The sequence below is a fragment of the Cynocephalus volans genome, chromosome 2 (assembly GCF_027409185.1).
Source record: "Cynocephalus volans isolate mCynVol1 chromosome 2, mCynVol1.pri, whole genome shotgun sequence".
Taxonomy (NCBI): domain Eukaryota; kingdom Metazoa; phylum Chordata; class Mammalia; order Dermoptera; family Cynocephalidae; genus Cynocephalus; species Cynocephalus volans.
Genome location: NC_084461.1, coordinates 214194563 through 214212877, shown reverse-complemented (window position 1 = coordinate 214212877; position 18315 = coordinate 214194563). Strand labels below are relative to the sequence as shown.

The 18315-nt window shown below is 50.8% G+C and overlaps 1 protein-coding gene across 3 annotated transcripts in view; it reads right to left on the bottom strand.

Annotated features, from left to right (window-relative positions):
- The window catches only part of TNS3 (tensin 3), a 252451-nt gene that overhangs the window by 136608 nt on the left and 97528 nt on the right, over window positions 1-18315 (bottom strand). For 2 of the 3 annotated variants that reach the window (XM_063085688.1, XM_063085686.1), the window contains exons 5-8: window positions 6569-6621; window positions 4429-4600; window positions 2077-2127; window positions 409-531 (exon numbers count right to left, since the gene is read on the bottom strand). In XM_063085688.1, the coding sequence (XP_062941758.1) occupies window positions 409-531; window positions 2077-2127; window positions 4429-4578 (324 nt within the window). In that variant the 5' untranslated portion in view covers window positions 4579-4600; window positions 6569-6621. Of the gene's footprint in view, window positions 1-408; window positions 532-2076; window positions 2128-4428; window positions 4601-6568; window positions 6622-16438; window positions 16486-18315 lie in introns of those variants that run through there. The other variant, XM_063085687.1, reaches the window with a different exon arrangement.

The window sequence follows — 18315 nt, the reverse complement described above, 5'->3', positions numbered from 1 at the left end:
TGAAATTAAAAGACCATAACTCAGACGGCACAGAACGCCTGATGCTGTCCCTCTGAAAAGTGCTTCACTTTACCAAAGGGCTTTCCATGAAAAACAAAAATGAATAAACATGAAAAGATTTGCTCTCCTTACCATCCTTCCCTAGTTTCAAAATATCCAGCTACACATTCCAGGACTTCAATCTCATGAATTTTAAAGCCCAACTCTGCAGGTGTAGTAACTTTTTTTTTTAAGAACTAGTAGGAAAGCCTAACCACAAACTCATGGACAGCATGTCACACTGGCTGAAAATCAGGGTGGAAATGAGGCTCATCAGCTCGCCCATGTGGCCAGCAGTGGTCTCCTCACTTCGTCAACGCACCGAAACCCCGTGGGACCCCCAGAGCACACGGCAGGCGGCGCACTCACCCTGCAGTGGATGACGACCACGTGCTGGGGGTCGCTGTTCAGCCAGGACTCCTGTGCCTTGCATATGGTGCACATCTTATCCAGAGGTGGCGCATGCAGCTCCGGCCAGCCCACGTCCATAATCTGCAACGAGAGAGGGGAGCATCCTCAGCTTCCATTTCCTGAAGCCTACTGGAGCCATCTTGAGATGACTTCCATCATTTGCCAGTGTCCTTCATGTGGGAGTCAAGAACCATGCTGCGTGGTCCCTTTCTAAGACTCACTGAGCATTATGGCCAGGTTCCTTTACTGGAAAGAGGTAAATAAAGTGTTATGCTGCCCATCTGAGCACCTCTTCTTCCAGGGTCTTGTCTGCTCTTTTGCACCTGGAGTGACAATTCCAGAAAGGCCTTTTGGGAATCACTGAGGGTGCAGGGTTGTGCGAGGAGGGGCCGAGGCCCTGTGAGATCTGAGACAGGAGCTCTTGGCTCACGCCATTGCCAAAATCCCTCCGCTCAGGCTAAAACTCGCAGTTTGGGGAATGCAGCTGGCCATTCCCATGTGCTGTGCAGACAAAGGCCTACCCCACACACTCAAGACGACACGCTCCTGCAAAGTCAGGAATGTGCCCACGAAGAAGGATGCACCCGCAAACCTGACGTCAGTTTGGTGCGTGAACAAAGAAAATCACCACCAAGTGCTGTGGGTCTGTGCAGAAGAATGCCGCTCAGAGCGTCCTGAAGCACGCTCCAGTCCCAGAGCCCACGACAGCCACGTGGTGCTGTTGCTTTTCCCTTTAGTTCCTCTCATTAAGGGTGGAGGGGACACAGTTCTGCCTTATTATAAGAGCAGAAGAAAGAGAATAAAATGGTTGGAAATTTCAGAAAACTGCCAGGAAACAGAAAAAGTCACCTATCTCTTCTCTCACTCAGAGAGGACCACTGGAACAGTCTGATGAATCTTAGTCTCTTTTTCTCTGTTCATTTAGCATAATTGAGATACTATTATACTGTTATCTACTTTTGTTAATTAGCATTAAAACAGGAAATTTACTACGTTACTATTTTTTTATTCCAATGGCTGCAAATTACTCTAACATATAGAATACATATACATATATCTATATACATATACCATAACTCATGCTTACAGTCTTAAAACTTTTCTCAAATTTTTGCTATTGAAAACAATCATGGATGGAGGAGATGGTGACAGGAAGGAGGTGGCAGGAAGGAGATATTTGTGGTGATAAAGGGTCTGCTATCTTGGTTGTGCTGCTTATACAAATCTATAGACATGATGAAGTGGCACAGAAACACACACACGTGCGAGTGCATGCAAAACTAGAGAAACGTGAATGAGGTCTATAGACCACACCATTGTCAACTTCCTGGCATTGATATGTCATCATTAGTTTTGCAAGATGCTACTGCTGGGGGAGGCTGGGGGAGGGGTATGTGGGATCTCTCTGTATGATTTTTGTACCTTCCTCTGAATCCATAATTATTTCAAACTAAAAAAGATTTTTAATTAAAAAAAACCCCAAAAGCTAATGAATATAAACAGTCCCTAATACCCCTTATCAAGTCGTATTCCACAAAGACTGGTAACAAACTATTTTTGCTACAAGCAGAGTAAGCATCGTTTACATTTTACAAAACTCAGAATACAAAGGGATAACATCCGTACCTTTGGGTTAAGCTTCGTAAGGTCATATCTCTTTTCCGAAAGGTTTAATACCTACAAAGGGGAGGGGAAAAAGGCTTTTAGACAAATTTTCGAGCTCAGAGGTGAAAGGAGAAAACTCATTTGCACTCATTCTTACACGCTGTTTGCCTTCAAGGTGCCGGGGACGGTAGAAGGTTGAAATGTACAGACATGTACGATGTCACAGAACGAAAAGCAAATAAATAAGGACAGCACCTCTAGTCCTTATACTTAAATTCTACTTACATTCTCTATTCTCCTTTTGTTAGCTAACATTAGAACAGGCAATGTACCATGTTACTATTTTTTTATTCTAATGGCTGTAAAATATTCTAACACATAGAATATATATACACATACATACACCTTTTTGTACCATAACCTTCCCAGTCTTGCCCCCAGAAAACACGAGCTTACTCAGGAGAAAGGAGGCATATGGTGAGGGGGGCAGTCCCTCCTCTGTGGTGTGGCTGGCCCAGGCCTGGACGGTCTGAGTTCACGACCACGTGAGAGCCTCATCCCAAGTTCACTGAAAAATCAGAGCCGTTTGTGGAACCTCACTAAATACGCAAGAAAAGCAAAACTGAAAAAAGACAATATTCCAGCAGCAAGGAGCATTAAGGGTTAACTAAATGTCCTTCTCACTTCAGACACAGGGCGTGAGAGAAGTGGAGGGGAGGGGGCTTGTCCAGGTCACCAGCAAGTCCTGCTTATAACGGGAGGGGCTGCTTTTGCCCTGATGTGGGATCCACGGTTCATTTTTAAACCCACACAAGCTGCCTCCTGGGCCTACTCAACACAGCCCCACCCCAGCTCTGTTAGAATGACCAGGGATGCAGCTGCCCTTCCTCAGAGGCCCAGGACACTGTGGTGTGACGAGACATATCACCCAGGACGTCCTCCATAAATGGGTTATGGGTCAGGGGGCTGTTTTATTTTCATATCTAATTGTTGGGTGTATACAGAGAAACAGATGAGCCTGCCCTGTGGTCCTTAACTTAGGGTCTGTACAAGACACACACATGAATCTTTCTTCAGGTTTTGCAAAAAGGTCCTTGTCCCCAAACAAGCAGAGGAACTCCACCCTAGCCAATTTGCAGGAGAGAGCTTGACAAGACCCCACACAGCCTCTGGGGAAGAACTATCCCCAAGCCCATCCTGGTGCCGTCCAGGGCCCTGGGCCCTCTGCACAGTCTCTTTGGGGAAGGTGGGCCTGGGGAGGAAGGGGTGACACCTGGAGACGGGGCTTGGGAGGTACAGACCAGCCTCCTTTGGGGTGCGCCTTACAAAGGAAGGAGCCATGGCCCTGCAGAGCAGACCACCTCTGTGATAAAGGAGAAGCCCTGGATGAGAAGTGTGACCACCAGGCGGGACCTGGACACCACTTCCCTGTCCATGACAGGACACAGCTAGGACGGGCTTCAGGGGGACAAAGGGGCAGGAGCCTTAGTGGATGGAGGAGCTGGGAGGGGACACAACAGGTTCCAGCAGAGGAGACTGTTCTAGCCGTCATGGGCAGCTGGGCCAGGACCGCTCTGAAGCCAGGCAGAGGCCACCTCCCCCTCTGCCACATGGGTCCACCTCTCCATGCCCACGTCTAGTCATGGGCAACACTGATCAGCATGACAATAACGCCCTGCTGGCTCACGGTGCAGATGAGCCTTCTGTAGACAAGGGGGCCTCGCCTGGCAAGCAGAGAGAGGGTGCTGTGTGTTGCAGGTTAATCCAAATGGGGATCATAGCAGCAGAGGGAAGAAGAGACTCCGCACGGGCCAGCAGCCCTGGGAACAGAAAATAGAGGCCAGTCGGAGGAGCAGAATCGGTGAGAGGCTGTTCTCGTATATCCTTCCTCTCATGTGGGCTTTTCCACCAACCTCACACGCGTTTTGAAATCAAGCTATGTGCCTGTCCCCAGGGCACTCCCCAGTTCCTTGGACACCCACTCTTTCTCTTCCTCATTTACCATTCAGGAGGAGAGCCACAGTTCGCTTTTTAATTCCAGGGATGCCACATGGGATCAGCAGGGGGCTGGCCAGGGTGACGTCCTGAGGCACTGGGGAGCAGGCCTCACTGATGAGTGACCTCACCCTCTGTGCAGGACAGAGGCAGTGGACCTGGTCAGCTGTAGCGTGTCCATGACAGCTACTAGATGCACAACTCTCTTCCCCAGGTGAGGCAGCTGAGGGCCAGAGCCCAGGGCCAGCACCGCCCTTCGCTGTGAGGCTACGCTCCTGAGCTTCCTCACTTGGGCCTCCCACAGCGCTCCCTGCAGGGCACGTGCCCACAGGCCCCCCTAAGCCACACCGTAGTGCCACGGCAAGCCCGGCCGCTCACCAGGTAGTTGTCCCCATGCTTGGACTTGAGCATGCGTGTGACCTCCTGCAGGTTGTGCAGGTAGGACTCCTCAGAGCAGCTGGCAGGGAAGGACACGGCAATGATGCGCTCAGTGATATAGGTGAGGTCAAGCTCGTGGACGTCCTCCATGGTGGGGCTCAGGACTGTGGACCTGCGAGAGAGGGGGACGAGGCTGGTCAGCAAATGGGGCTGAAAAATCAGGAACAGGGAAAGAGGATGGACGTTCACCCTCTCGGGTTTTCCCACTCAAACCCTGGGTGTGGGCAACCTGGGAATCTGAGTATGGTACATTTTCTATGCTGTTTTCCAATCTCAGGAGGTCATGAAATCTACATTTCTATATAAGGCATGAGTGGGTCAATAGAAGCTACTAGCAGAGAATAAACAGAAAAAAATTTCAAAGCAGTGACACAGAGGCTAGGACAGAAAGCATGCAGGGCCGAGGTGTTGGCAGGACAGGTGCCTTGCAGATCCAATGGGGGCAGGAGCCTCAACCCTGCTCCAAAGTGTCAAGGTCAGCATGAGGCAGCTGGGAGGAAGTGCATTTCGGGCAGTGGGATGGTGTGAGCAGAGGTCAAGGCTGCTGAACATCAGCCCACACCTCATCATGTCTGCGTGGAGCATCCTGGGCAGGTGTGGCCATGGGGCTGGTGAGGTGGCCGGGCCAGATCATGCAGGACCCTGTAGGTCCACGGAGGAGGCTGGACCAGACCCTGGAGAGGGGAGGAGCTGGGGAGAAACCTCAGCAGCTGCACAGTCAAAGCGGCATTTCATCTCTGGAGGAGGAGCTCAGCCAGCTTCCATCAGAGGGGCTCTGGGCGGGCATCTGCTGGGGCCACACGCAAACCCTGTGCTTGCAGGATGCAGGGCAGGTGCCCTGACAGGGGCCGGGCATCCAGGTGTGAGACAGAGACACGTGGAGGAAGGAGAAGGGCACAAACGGCCATGTCACATCAGCAAGCAGGAGGAGGACCTGGGGAGGGCTGGCTGTGGGGGCCAGGAGCCAGGTGACTCTGGAGACAAGGGTCTCCACACACCGCGACTTCTTCACATTCATGCAGGCCCCCAGGGAGGCCCCGAGTCCCAGTGGTATCCAGGAAGAAATGGAAAAGAGACCAGGGTAGAGGTGATGGAGTCAGACCCAAGTGGTGACCCCACGTGGGGTGAAGGTGAAACCTGAGGAGGACCAGCAAGTTCACAGATGTGCGGTTTCAGTCCATCAAAAGTGCTGCCACTAGTTTGGATTTTGTTTTTTACCATTCCTATTATATGTCTTTCTCTCTTTTTTTCCTTTTTTAATTTTGGAAAAATTCAAAGACATAAAAAATGGATTAACAAACTTCCACGTACCCAACACCCAATTTTTAATGACCGACACATGAGGCCAACCCTTCCCATCAATACCCCCGTGATCTCCTCTAGTGCTTTGATGGCTCTGGAGCAATCCCTGATCTTACATCATTTCATTTATAAACGCTGTAGCATTGATTTCTAAAAGATAAAGACACTTTCTCACAAAAATATCTACAATGCCACTATCACACCTCAAAAAGAAATAACACCAAATATCCAATATCATGAATTTATGTTTCGCAGTTGATTTGTTTAAATCCGGTTCCAAACAATTCACGAGGTTTTTTTCTTTCCTCTACCTTATTCATCAGACATGGATGCAAAAGAGTTTTGATTATTTTAAAAAATCAAATCCAATTTTTTAAACACTGATTTAAAAAGGTAATGATGTGCCTCCTACGGCCACCACGATCCACGGAGAGGGACCCTCCAGAAGATTTCGGTGTGTGAAGCACTGGCTGAGGGCCATCCCTCCTGGCACCGGCCCTTGCTTCAGCCCATGCTGATCGATTCTGGAACCCTCCACAAAGAGTTACACTTGGACAATCAGGCCACGGCCATGTAATGATTTACTGAAAGACAATCACAAGTGTTTCCACATCTGGGCTTCTAATGCCGGAGATCACATTCAGAAAATGAACATTTTTCCAATCAAAAAAGAAATTAAGATTACTACAGAATAAAATAACACCATGACCACATTTCCTCCACGGAGATCTGACCCACGGCCAGAGAACAGGAAAGCACTCCCCACAGGGACACTCACCGGGACGGCTTATCACAGCAGAGAGAGGCAGACGATGCAGATCTCCCTGGAGTCTGCAAAGAACAAAACATGGGTCATGTGGAGTCTCCTTCCCTGCCAGTCCACACAGCATGTATGCCACCAAGAAGGAACAATGGCAGCTGTCCCTTGGTTTAACCAGAAATGGTAAGTCAAACACTGTAACTATAGGCTCATCTTATCACCTGGGAAAGGTCTCCATCATATCACTGTATTTCAGGTCTCAAATGACACAATTCCAGGAACCAGCAGCAGGATGGGCTTCCACAGGGGCAGCAGGACCACCCTCCAGCCTGGGCAAGGTGGGCAGACAGGCGGCATGTATCAAGTGCCTTGCGCTTGTACACAGGAGACACCCGACCAGTGCCAGCCGCTATTGCCATCATTACTGTTGTTGTTTACTTGAAAGACACAATTAATGAAGGACTTGGGAATTCTCAATTATATCTACTCTTTCTTTGAAAGCCTATCGAACCAGGAGAAAAGCCGCAGGTTATAATTACTTTACACAACCCCTCCACGTGCACTGTGTGCGTGCACACGAGTGCAAGAGTCATGTTCTATATTAAGGTTACATGGATATACACTTTCATGAGCTACACCCAGTAACTTTATGTGTAAGAATGATCTCCAGTATTTCAGAAGGGAGGACGCTGGGACTCAAAGAAGTGAAAGGTCTTGTCACGGTGGCAGAGGTGGGAGGAAAAACCCAGATATCCCCTACACGGCACCCTTGAATGCTCTTCCCACCCCAAATCAAGTGACTCCAGGTGACAGCGCATGCAGGATGCCCAGAGCCTGCCTTGGGGGCCCGAGTCCTCTGTACTCCCTCCCGCTCCCCATCAGCACTGGCCCACAGACATCCCCAACTTACACCTGGTGTCCCACTTGGGCAGGCGCCACTCACCGGGGCTCCCTCAGCTTGCAACGAAGAGACAGAAAATAAAATCTGTGGATATTTCAGGGCATCAACAAGACAGACATCTTCCTGAAATCATACCAACATAAAGCCTAATGCCAGCTCCAAAACCACAGAGGTAATCATCCTGACCTCCCAAAACAGAGGCAGGGATCGGAGTGCCCGCTCTCCAGTCATACAGCAAGGTGCCTGGAGCTCAGCCCGAGAGCCAGGACTGGGCCACGTCCGGTGTCCACACTCCCCACTGCTTTTCCCTGGCGAGTCCCCTGGCTACTGCAGTCTTTTGTCCCTCCCTCTGGAAGTGAGGACAGTAACAGGACCAGTCACAGAGCTGCCCAAGGGATCACTGAGATAATTCCCAGCAATGGCTTGGAACCCTGCCTGGCACCAGAGGGCCGCTGCCCCCACTAGACAAAACAGGCCGGGGGAAGTCCTTCAGCCTCCCCGTCCAGCCCACCCCCGACTTCTGAGCCCACCCCTCCCTGCCCTTTCCCCCCTGCCTGTGAGGCTGCGGGAGCCTCTGAACTGATTCTCCTGACGCCCTGACCCAAAGCCTTCCATGGCTCAGACCAGACGAATGCAGAATAAGATTATTATTTGCCCATTGGAAGAGCAAGAATAAAAATGCCAAAAAAGTTTTTTTTTAAGTATTGGTGAAATGTAAACTAATTCAGTATTTCAGAGGACAACTTGTCGGTGTGCATGAAAAGCATCTAGAAGGTGTGAAGCATTCAAGGAATGAATCCTAAGGACAAGGGCTCTCAGTGCACTGGCATCTATGTAACAGCAAAACACAAACAGCAGTCTAAGAGATCAGCAGCGTGCCACTATTAAAATAGGTAAATGCGCCCAACAGGAAACTGTGCCACACTGCTGATGCTGATGGAGGTGCTGATGTGGAGAGACATCCATGAAACATGACTGCAAACAGGACTGTCCAAGGTCAGGATGGCCACATCAGTGTGGAAAGAGTATACAATTCACATGCACACTGGGACGAACATGTGCACACGTGCCAGACTGCAGACTGATTTAGCAGTAGTTCATTTTGAGAATGTACTATTACATTATTTTTTTCTTATTTTTCTTCAATGCATATTTTTTTCCTTTTCTCATTCCAATATTCTCTGAATCCAATTTAGCATTATACACCTTGATACAATAACTCTATGCTCAAAATCAGTAATCATGCAAGTTGCAACAACCGCCGATCTTTTTTTTAAAATCAAGAATTATATAATTTCCCAGGAGGAAATTTTTCGAGACCCACAGGAAGAAACTGTAAACTATGCTATCACCACATGGAGGCCCCAGCACCTGAGCTGGTAAAAGGTCAGAAAGAGTGTTGAATTACACAAAGGTTGCTTATGTGAAGTGTTCAGAAATGTAGGCTTCACGTAAGGTACACCCACCTCATGCCCCCAACAACGCCCAAAGGAACACCCTCCTTAACCTCTGCATGGAAGGTCCTCCCTTACGTAGCCAACTTTCCATATAAGTCTACATCCACTCAAAATTGAGGTGAGACCCAGAATATCTCAGGGTCACCCTCCAAGGTCACAGAGAGCTCAACATCTACTTGCATTCTCGGCCCCGGGGCATCATCTGTCTGTACACACCTCCTGCCCAGAGGCCACATCCAAGGCACAAGTGGACTCAGCACCTTCCCCAGCAAGTCGACAGAGAGCATCTCACAGAGCCCAGCAGAAATCCCACTACGTAGACATCACCATCCCTATTTCACAGGTTGGGAAATAAGGATTTGGAAAGATTGATGAGTTTAGAAATACAGTTAAGCTGCGGTAGCCTCTTCTGATACCAAAACTCTGGATTCCTTCCAATCCCCCGGCTCCCAGGTGGTCTACAGTTTATCCAGCCTTGTCTGTCCCTGAATCAGAGGAACATCAGTGAGGGTAAGAGGACTTTCCTTGGGGGAACTAGACTAGCCTTGTGCCAAAGAGGAGAGAGAAACTGCAGCTGATCCAACACTTCTGTGGCTTCTGAGGTCTGTGCACTGAAATGTCCCTGAATTGTTCAGAGGTTATATCTGGAACCAAGTGAACAATGTGCCTGTGACAGACCCTACAACACACTGGGATAGCAACCCCACAGCTGCTCAGGAAGTTCTGACATGCACTAAGACAACAGGAGTCAAACCCCATCTCAAAAGGATGGGCCAAGGGGTTTCCAGAACACCATGCTTGTGAAGAGGTGATGCAGGAATATGATGGGGCTGTGAGTCTTATTTGAAAGTAAAGAGAATGCCTGGAGTTGGGGAACAGAAATCTAAACCTGCCTTGGTACACTACAATACATTTATTTCGTGGCTTAAAGAAGCGCCCTTTCCTAAAGAAGCTTAGGAAAAGCTCTCTCTACTTGTAGACACCACTCCCGCAGACTTGTGTTGCAAGCTCACTTTCTCTTGGTGTTTTGCAGAGCGCTGCCCACCTGCGTCCTCGGAAGCCTTCCCAAGGCTGTGCTGTTCTTCATGGAACGTCACCGATGGCCATCAAATCCAAGTCCCTCGTGAGTGGAGTTCTCATGTGGTAGAAGCACAAGGAGCTTCCTTTGTTCTCTTCTGTTCTCCAGAGCAAAAAATCCAGGCAGCCAAACCTCCCACCCAGCCTCTCCCTGGCCCACGCCTCCCTCCCCTATGTCCCTGTTGGCACGTACCTATGTGCTAAGAGAAAAGAAGGGGAAAGCAAGGAGACACAGGTAGAATGTGTGGTTAAGGTTAAACCTGGGAAGAGTCAACCTGCAAAGATGGCCTTGTTCCAGGCCACGCGGCTCTAGAGGCGTTTCCCCTGCAGGGCCTGGGAGCTCATCCTGGCCGCGTGACGAGGTGGCCACGTGGGCTCAGTGAGGTCACTAACTTCCCCGGTCATCAGACTTTCTTCTGATAAAATGACAGCTATGGATCAAGCACTTGGCAGCCATCCCAGCCCTGGGATCTGAAAGTCCATGAGTAAGAATCAAAGAAGAGCTTCCATCAGATAAAGAATTAGATGAACTGTCCACAGGGTCTCTCTTGCTCAATGTATTTTTTGAAATTATTAATATTTCTTTTGCTAAGGAGATTGTTTTTTATTATTTGAAAGAAATGTAGCAAGGGCAATTTTGCAGCCGTGAGATATAAACCCATGTGATCATCTCTCAAGAGAGGACACTGAACACCCGTCCACATGAGAGTCTGTCAACACACACTACACGTTATCAAAGGAGGCAGAGCCCTGAGTACACTTCATAGAGTTGTGTTGCACACAGGGGTGGGTGGGGCTGGAGGATACAGGTTGGATGGCGAGAGAGAGAAGGCACCTTTCCTTAGGAGAAAGTGGACTAGCCTATGTCAAAGACAGCGGCTCCACGACAGACTGCCTGGGCCCAAGTTCAGGCTCTACCACTTTGCACCTGCAGCCTTGGGAAAGGACCTGCACTCGTCTCAGCCTCGTCTTCTTCCTCTTTCCAGAGCTGTGTTCACCCCCTACCTCTCCTCGGGGTTAGGAATCCATACAAGGCGTGCTAGGGAAGAAAGACCTGCTGTCCACAGTGATCCTACAGCTCACCTTCCCACAGCCCCACCCCACAACCCTATATAGCCTGCCCCCGGCGCCCCGCCCCTCAGAGCTCCGCCCTACATCCTATGTAGCCCCGCCCCACAGTTCTACATAGCCCCGTCCCTCGCTGCCCCACCCGTCAGTGCTCTGCCCAACAGCCTTACATAGCCTCATCCCACAGCACCTTGCCTGGCAGCCCTAGCAGCCCTGCCCCCCAGCACCCCACCCCTCAGCGCCCCTCTCTACAGTCCTACACAGCCCCGCCCTCAGCACTCCACCCGCAGCGCACCATATGTCCAGACCAGCAGGATAGCTCTTGAACTTTTGGTGACACCAGTGCAAATATCTCTATTGTGACCTGTAGCTGCTTTCTCAGGAGGGCAGACCCAATCGGAAGGAAGCCTGGGGATCAGACCCTGCACATTTGGGAGCAGACGGGGGAGAGCCACGCACATCCACATAACAGAGGGAGAGGACAGTGAGAGAGGTCCCTCTTCCTGGCAGGAGGAGGGGAGGCCAAGGACTACTGGGAGTGAAAAGGCTGCAGGAAATTCCCCAGGGGGTGACCCCCAAAGAACATTCCAGAACGGTGTTCACCAGGGCTGCTCTCTTGGCTGTCATGTGGACTCCCCCCCCCAGCCACCACCCAGGCACGAGCAAGCACAGGTGCACAGACTCATCAGGAACGTCCAGCAGCCTCCACTGCTCAGATGTGGGGGGCACGTGGGGGTGGGGGGTTGAAGGGCTGGTTGCCATTCACTCTGCAACAAAACTTCCCAGAAAGCCCACAAAGTCTCAGGAAGACTTTGGGATCCCAGGGTGGGGTGGGATTCCGGCCCATCTGATGCTCCTCTACACAGGAGAGGATCTGGTAGCCCCCACCTGGCAGGCAAGTTAGTTTTGAGACAAGCTTGTAATCAAAGAGAGCCTGGCTCTAGGGGGGATTTGACTTTGTTTTTAATCTATATCCTTTTTGACCGATTATTTTAACACATCAAAAGTTTCCAAAACCTCACAATACAGTTGCAGCATTAGGCCTCAGGCAGACCAGGGTATGATTACAAATCCCACTAGCTGCCCGTCGCAGAATCTTGGGCTGAGGCATTCAGGAGCCTCAGTGGGCCCATCTGTTGAATGAGACAGTGATGTCCCCCTTACGAGGCTGTCCACAGAATAAAGACAAAAGGCCAGAGCCTGCCTGATGTGACCGCATGGCAGCTGCTGCTTTTGTAGATGCTCCCTGGCTTTGTACTGTGCGTTACTGTTGATGCGTCCAGGTGAAACTGCACAGCATCCCCCTTTCCCAGGGAAGTCCTGCTCAGTGCTCAGCAACCACAAGTGGAAGATGAAGGAAAGTGTGACTCCACTGGACCGGCAGGCACTGCAAGCTCAGAGAGGTGAGTGCCGTCCAGGCAGCGGCAGCTCAAAGCCAAGGATGCTGGGGCTGGAGGAACCCCAACTGCCACCTGCTCTGAGCCCCGGCAGGACATGTGAAACACTTTGTTATCACACAGGGCAAGGGCACAAAGTCACACAGCATGGGCTGGCAACCAGGGCCGGAACCATGCCAGGCCGACCCCAAAACCTTTCCTTGTTGAAACATCCTACTCTGCCTTGAATCTATATTTCCTCAACAGGATGCCAAGTACGTACTATTAGTGGGCATTTTGTTTCATTACTTTTTAATGATTAAGGTATAATCAGTACATCACCTACGACAAACACCCTGAAGATCTTATCGTAAGTCACAAAAAGTGATGTAAGCTAACTACCACCTTTATCTCACAGAAGAGATACCTACATAAACTTGAGACCAGGGTGCTGTCTTCACACCTAAGGCTACCAGCATCCAGGCCAAAAGCGTTGCCAGTCTGTGCCTCCGCTGATGTCCGGATTTCTAACAACCATCTATAAGCAGCATATCACTTGCTTCTTATAGGCTTCTGTGACCAGTGATGCTTCAAGAATATCTAGCACAGCAGCAAGTCCTGGTGGCTGCGAGTGTCCAAAGAGAGCCCAGAGGTCCTGCTGGTGAAGGTTCAGAGCATGCCATAGCCTCACAGCAGGGAGCAGCAGGACCAGGCTGGACCCACCCACACCATTCACCCACACCCACCCTCCAGGCACCTCAAGCCCTGTCCAACCCCGGAGGCCATCCCAAATCCCTGATGACCCAGACCTCAGCAGCTTTCCTGCAGGGACCAAACAGATCCCACATGGATCCACAGCCCCAGAGTACAGTACCACCAGGCATAACAGACAAGGCAGCAGAACGAGGGATAAGGAGCCTGCATCCTGCAGCCACACAGCGGGTCTGCGTCCATGCCACACCACCTATGAGCTGTGTGACCTTGGGCAGGTGCCTCGCCCTCTCTGTGTCTCAGGCTTCTCATCCATAAAATGTGCTAATAATTATGGCAATCTTCTCTGCAAGTTCATTGTGGGGATTAAGGTAGCAGAGGCCAGCTGCACCCTTGAACAGGGTCCGGTACAGAGTGAACGCATCATTGGCATGCAGGACAATGTATTCCCCGGGAAACCATCGGATGGTGCAAAGGAAGAAAAGAGAGTAAGAAATGCCTTAAAAAGAATCACTAGGCAGGAATCCTCGTATGAGCAGGGGAGGGAGGCCAGGCCAGGGAGGTGATAGCTATGACAGCTTATGTCACACAGGCTCTGTGGGCCTGGCATGAGCAGTGCGTCCTGCAGGCGGAAAGCAGTCTGGGGAGCACAGATCACCTGCAGCAAACCAGACCTTTGTTGTGCAGTTAGTGCTCGTGTGGTGCTCCAAATGGAAAATCCTTCACTGACATCCATTGCTGCAAGTGAAGGGTGGGTACTAGGCCTGGCCTGAAGGGCCCCTGCCTTATCATGTGCCTCCCTCACTTCCTGTTCCCACCTTACACACTCCACTCCCTCCTGCCCCAGGGCCTTTGCACATGCTGTGCACAGCCTGCAACACTCCCCACTCATGTATCTAAGCTTCACCTGGTTTACTTCTATGAGTCCTCAAGCTCTCAGCTCAAATGTCATCTTGCCAGCAAAGTGGCCCCTGATCTCCCTGCTCCATCAAGTCAGGGCCCCATTTGTACAAGGGTACTTCAAAAAGTTCATGGAAAAATAGAATTTTTAAAAGATAATACAAATCTCCCCATGAACTTACAGAGATACCCTCATACGTTCCTGTCTACCTCGGTCTTCTTTCCTGCGCTGCCCACAACTGCTTGGAAATAACTAATCGCACGAGTTCTTGTCTGAGCTCTGCACCCCCGACTCCTGCAGACGGCAGAGGTGCTGACTATCTGGCTCCCAGACACATCTCCAGCCCCTGGGGCAGCGCCCTGCCCGGCAGTGCACAGGATGAAGGAAGGAAGACATGAATGCTAACTCCAAAGAATCAAAGGAACCATCTGGCCATTTAAGAGGCATAAGGACACTGTTTTTACAAGTTAGTAACAGACATCTAATTAGCTTTATTATTAGGATAACAAAAATAAATGTACAGAAGTGTCTTCAACAGAATTATCATCTAAAACAAGGGTAGGATGAAAAGCAATAACTAGTCTTTCGCAAGGTTATAACATGGGATCAATGACACGGGGGGCTTTTTTAGGAAGAAAATGCCCATTGAACACTAAGGCTGTTAAGCATCAATGTGAGGCAGCTCAGCAGATCCTTCAGCAGATCCTAACGGTGTGGCATGGCTGCGCACAGCTGTAAATGATGGATTTTTCTCACGGACTTAGCTGGGCTCAGTATCCTGTGCCTGCCCATGTACTGGCCACAGTAACACCGTTCCTGCAAATGTGTTCTCATAGAATCCCCCAAGACTACCGTGAGAGCCTTGGTCTCCTTAGCATCCCTGCCTCCCTAAGATGAGGAACCTGGGGTGTGGGGGTATGCACCCCCCTCCCCAGGAGACCCCTGACCCCCACAGGGAGCAGGGCTCCACTCTCCTGAGCTGGCCAAAGAGGCACTGACCAGCACTGACTTTGCTCCTACTCTCCAGGGGGCCAACTCAGGTGCGGGGCAGTGCCAGGATGCACAAACCAGACCAGAGTCAACACGGCACCCACTTCCCAGTTCCCCTTGTCCTCGCCAGCCTTTGGTGAAGAGCAGAGAAACCAAGCCCTTTTGTCGACACCATGCTGGGATCTTGGCAAGGCCTGGATGCGCAGGAAGAAAACCAACCAGCTTCCCCGGAAGTCACCGGGCCCTGACCAGCCGTGGACACCTGCTGTGTAAAATGGAACACAAGTGACGGGCAAATCCACAAGGAAGCAGGGCTGCTCATGGCCTGGTGACGCAGCACACAGATCACAGCCAGTGGGCTGGGGAAGGCAGTGGGGACAGTTAGACAGGCTGAGACGCCTCTGCACATTCTGCTTGCTTCTACAGAACAGGGAGGAAATATATATTTACAACCTTTTTCAAAGCAACAACCAGCCACAGTCAACAAACTTACAGGACTTCATTTGTTCCTGCCTTCATTCATTCCATCGCCACCTGGCACGCAGCGTGCAGGGTTCGAAGCCTGCTCCACTGCACGACCAGCTATCTGACCTTGGGAATCTACCTGCCCTCTCTGTGACTCAGTTTCCTCACCTGGAGAGAGGAGATAATGAAACCACTACTGGCAGGATTAAATAAGGAAACACAATATAAAGGCTTAGTATAGCACCTGGCCAGTAATAAGTGCTAAATATTAGCTACTTGTTTAATCATTTTATTTGTATGCCAGGCATATGTTGGAGCCCTGAAATGCATTTTATCCACAAATTATTGCTTCCACACTAGACTCAATAACTAGCCTTGACTGCAGTGCCCTTTTAACCACAGGAGGAATAAGGTTCAGAGAGGGCAAGCGATTTTTCCAAAGTCACACAGCTGGTAAAATATTCTTTTCTCCTTCCAGAATGAAAATACTATAAACAAATTAATTATCAGGATTGCCCAACTTGATCTTTTTTTCTTAATGCTCTTAAACACGAGCAGTGATTGTCAGGAATTGCCAGATAAAATACTCCCGACCGAGGTTGGGAAACTAAAATAACGTCATTTTGCTAGTACACTCAACTATGAGAAACGTCTTGTTCAGACTGCGATTATATCTATGTTTACTTGTGACCAAACGTTCGCAGAATCCTGCCTCCCTGGCCAGGAGCACTGGCTGGTCATACCATATGGAATGAGGAATCCCAGAAAGACAACAAGTGGGGACCGAGGAGGGGACAGAAATGTGAGCGTTCACAACAAAGTCTGCTGCACCCCTTTCTCTTCTCACAAAACAGACTTCCCAAAAACTGACACAGGAGGGCTGCCAGAAACAAAGGGCCCAGTGCCCACCCAGCCAGGAGGCCACACGAGCCAGGAACTTACTGTGCCAGGTGGGGGATGTGTGGCCGGGTCTGCTCCTCCCTTCCAAAGGCAGCAGTCCGTCCTGCATTGCCCCTTCCCCTGCTGTGAGTCAAAGGCCCCCCTCTCCATGCTAACAGCAGCCAGGCTCTGGCATGAAGGAGGCAGCAGGAGCTGAGTGTAGGAGTCTCCAGGACCACAGCCAGGAGCAGCAGGCAGGTGTGCCCGGCCCCACGGTAAGCACGCACGCCTGCCCACAGCACACAGGACGATGTCTGCCCGAGGCTGGGGCCAGCCTGCCAAGGGCCTGCGGAAGGGGGGCAGCGGTCTCCAGGGAGAGGCGTCAGACCAGGAAGCTGAGCCAGCTGTGTCCTTCTGGGAACCAGCCCAGACCCGGCCTCCAGGGAGTAACCCGCCCTCCAAAGGGTGCTGAAAAAGCCGGCATAGCAGTGGCTGCTCAAAAGTCCCCCCAGGAGGATAAACCTACTAGGAGTTCCTGGGAAGGCAGGACTCACCTCTGCATCCCCAAATCTTACAGACGCCTGGTGCTCACTCACCTCCCGCCCTCCCTCCTGTTCTCTCCTCTGCTTCCTTCCTCAGTTCATTTTTGCTCCACCCGATTCCAGATAGAATTTGAGATGATTCCTCAAATGAATTCAATATAATTCATCAAAAACTTTTAAATAACAATAAACACACAAAAACAGGGTCAAAGACAGAGTGGCTGGACCAGAGAGAGAGAAAAGGGTACACTGTAAAACCTGGGAATGAGGTGCTCGGCTGGAGGCCAAAACAGAAAGGGGGATCAAGGCTGAGTGCATGGCAGATCCTGGTGACAGTGGGGACTTTAAAGGTCACCCAACCTGCCTGAGGCCGGGTTTAATCCGTTATGGAACACTCAGGGCGGAGGAAGGCAGCAGTGGGCGGAGGTGGCCGGCCCAGAACAGGAGCGCCCTGTCCACAGCTGTCAGACCAGATGGACCTGCGGCAGCTGGCTAAGCTGCATTTCATAACTGCATGGTCGGTCGTGGCCTTCACATGGACAGGGAGAGATATCTGTGTGCGTTCATTTTATCATTACACCTCACAGGCACTTGAGTGCTTTTATTTTTATCAATTATTTCAGGACAAAAACATTTCTTCACACGGGAAAAGGACAAGGGAGGGGAGTCAGTGGGCACATTGGTCTGGGGGCACCTGCTCCACAGGAAGCCAAGTGGTGTCTCCTTCCAGGTCAGACGGGAACGGGGGTGACCTGCTCAGGCTGGCTCAGCTCTGCAGGACGTCAGGTGCTTCCTGCCAAATGCCCAACTCACAGCAGGTGGCAGAGAGAACAGTGGGGGTAGGGGGTCAAATAGGAGCACCTGCCTCTTTAACAGCCACAAAACTCGATTTTTTTTTTAACTCTGTGAGCATTAGTTTTCACCTCTGTGAAATGGGTTGATAACGCCAGCCTCCCAGTAAAGCCAGCACTGGTCCTAGTCTCTGGTCTTCCGTCCTAGTCTGGCTCCCGCATTTTGCAAATGAGGAAAGGGGATGGGGAGGGGCCCGGGCTCTGGTGGGGCAGCCATGGGGCGGGGCAGGGGAGTGTCTTCCTGAGCACAGGACAGTCTACCCCTCACTTCATGGTGACAGAAAACACACATGCCCTGGGAACCCAGATCTCTCAAAAACACCATCAAGAACCCAACAGGAGTGTCCTCAACTACAGGAGTGGTCAGCCAGGAACAACCAGGTGGGAGGTTTGTCGCCCATGGTTGAACATGGCACCAAGGGCAGCCCCAGAGGGAACTGCTTTCTGTAGAAGGCAGGGGACTTTGTAATTGTACCACAGCAATGTCACTCGCCCCCCAGCAGTGTGAAGGCTCTATGGCGGAAGGGGCTTGGCTGCCTGTGCTGAG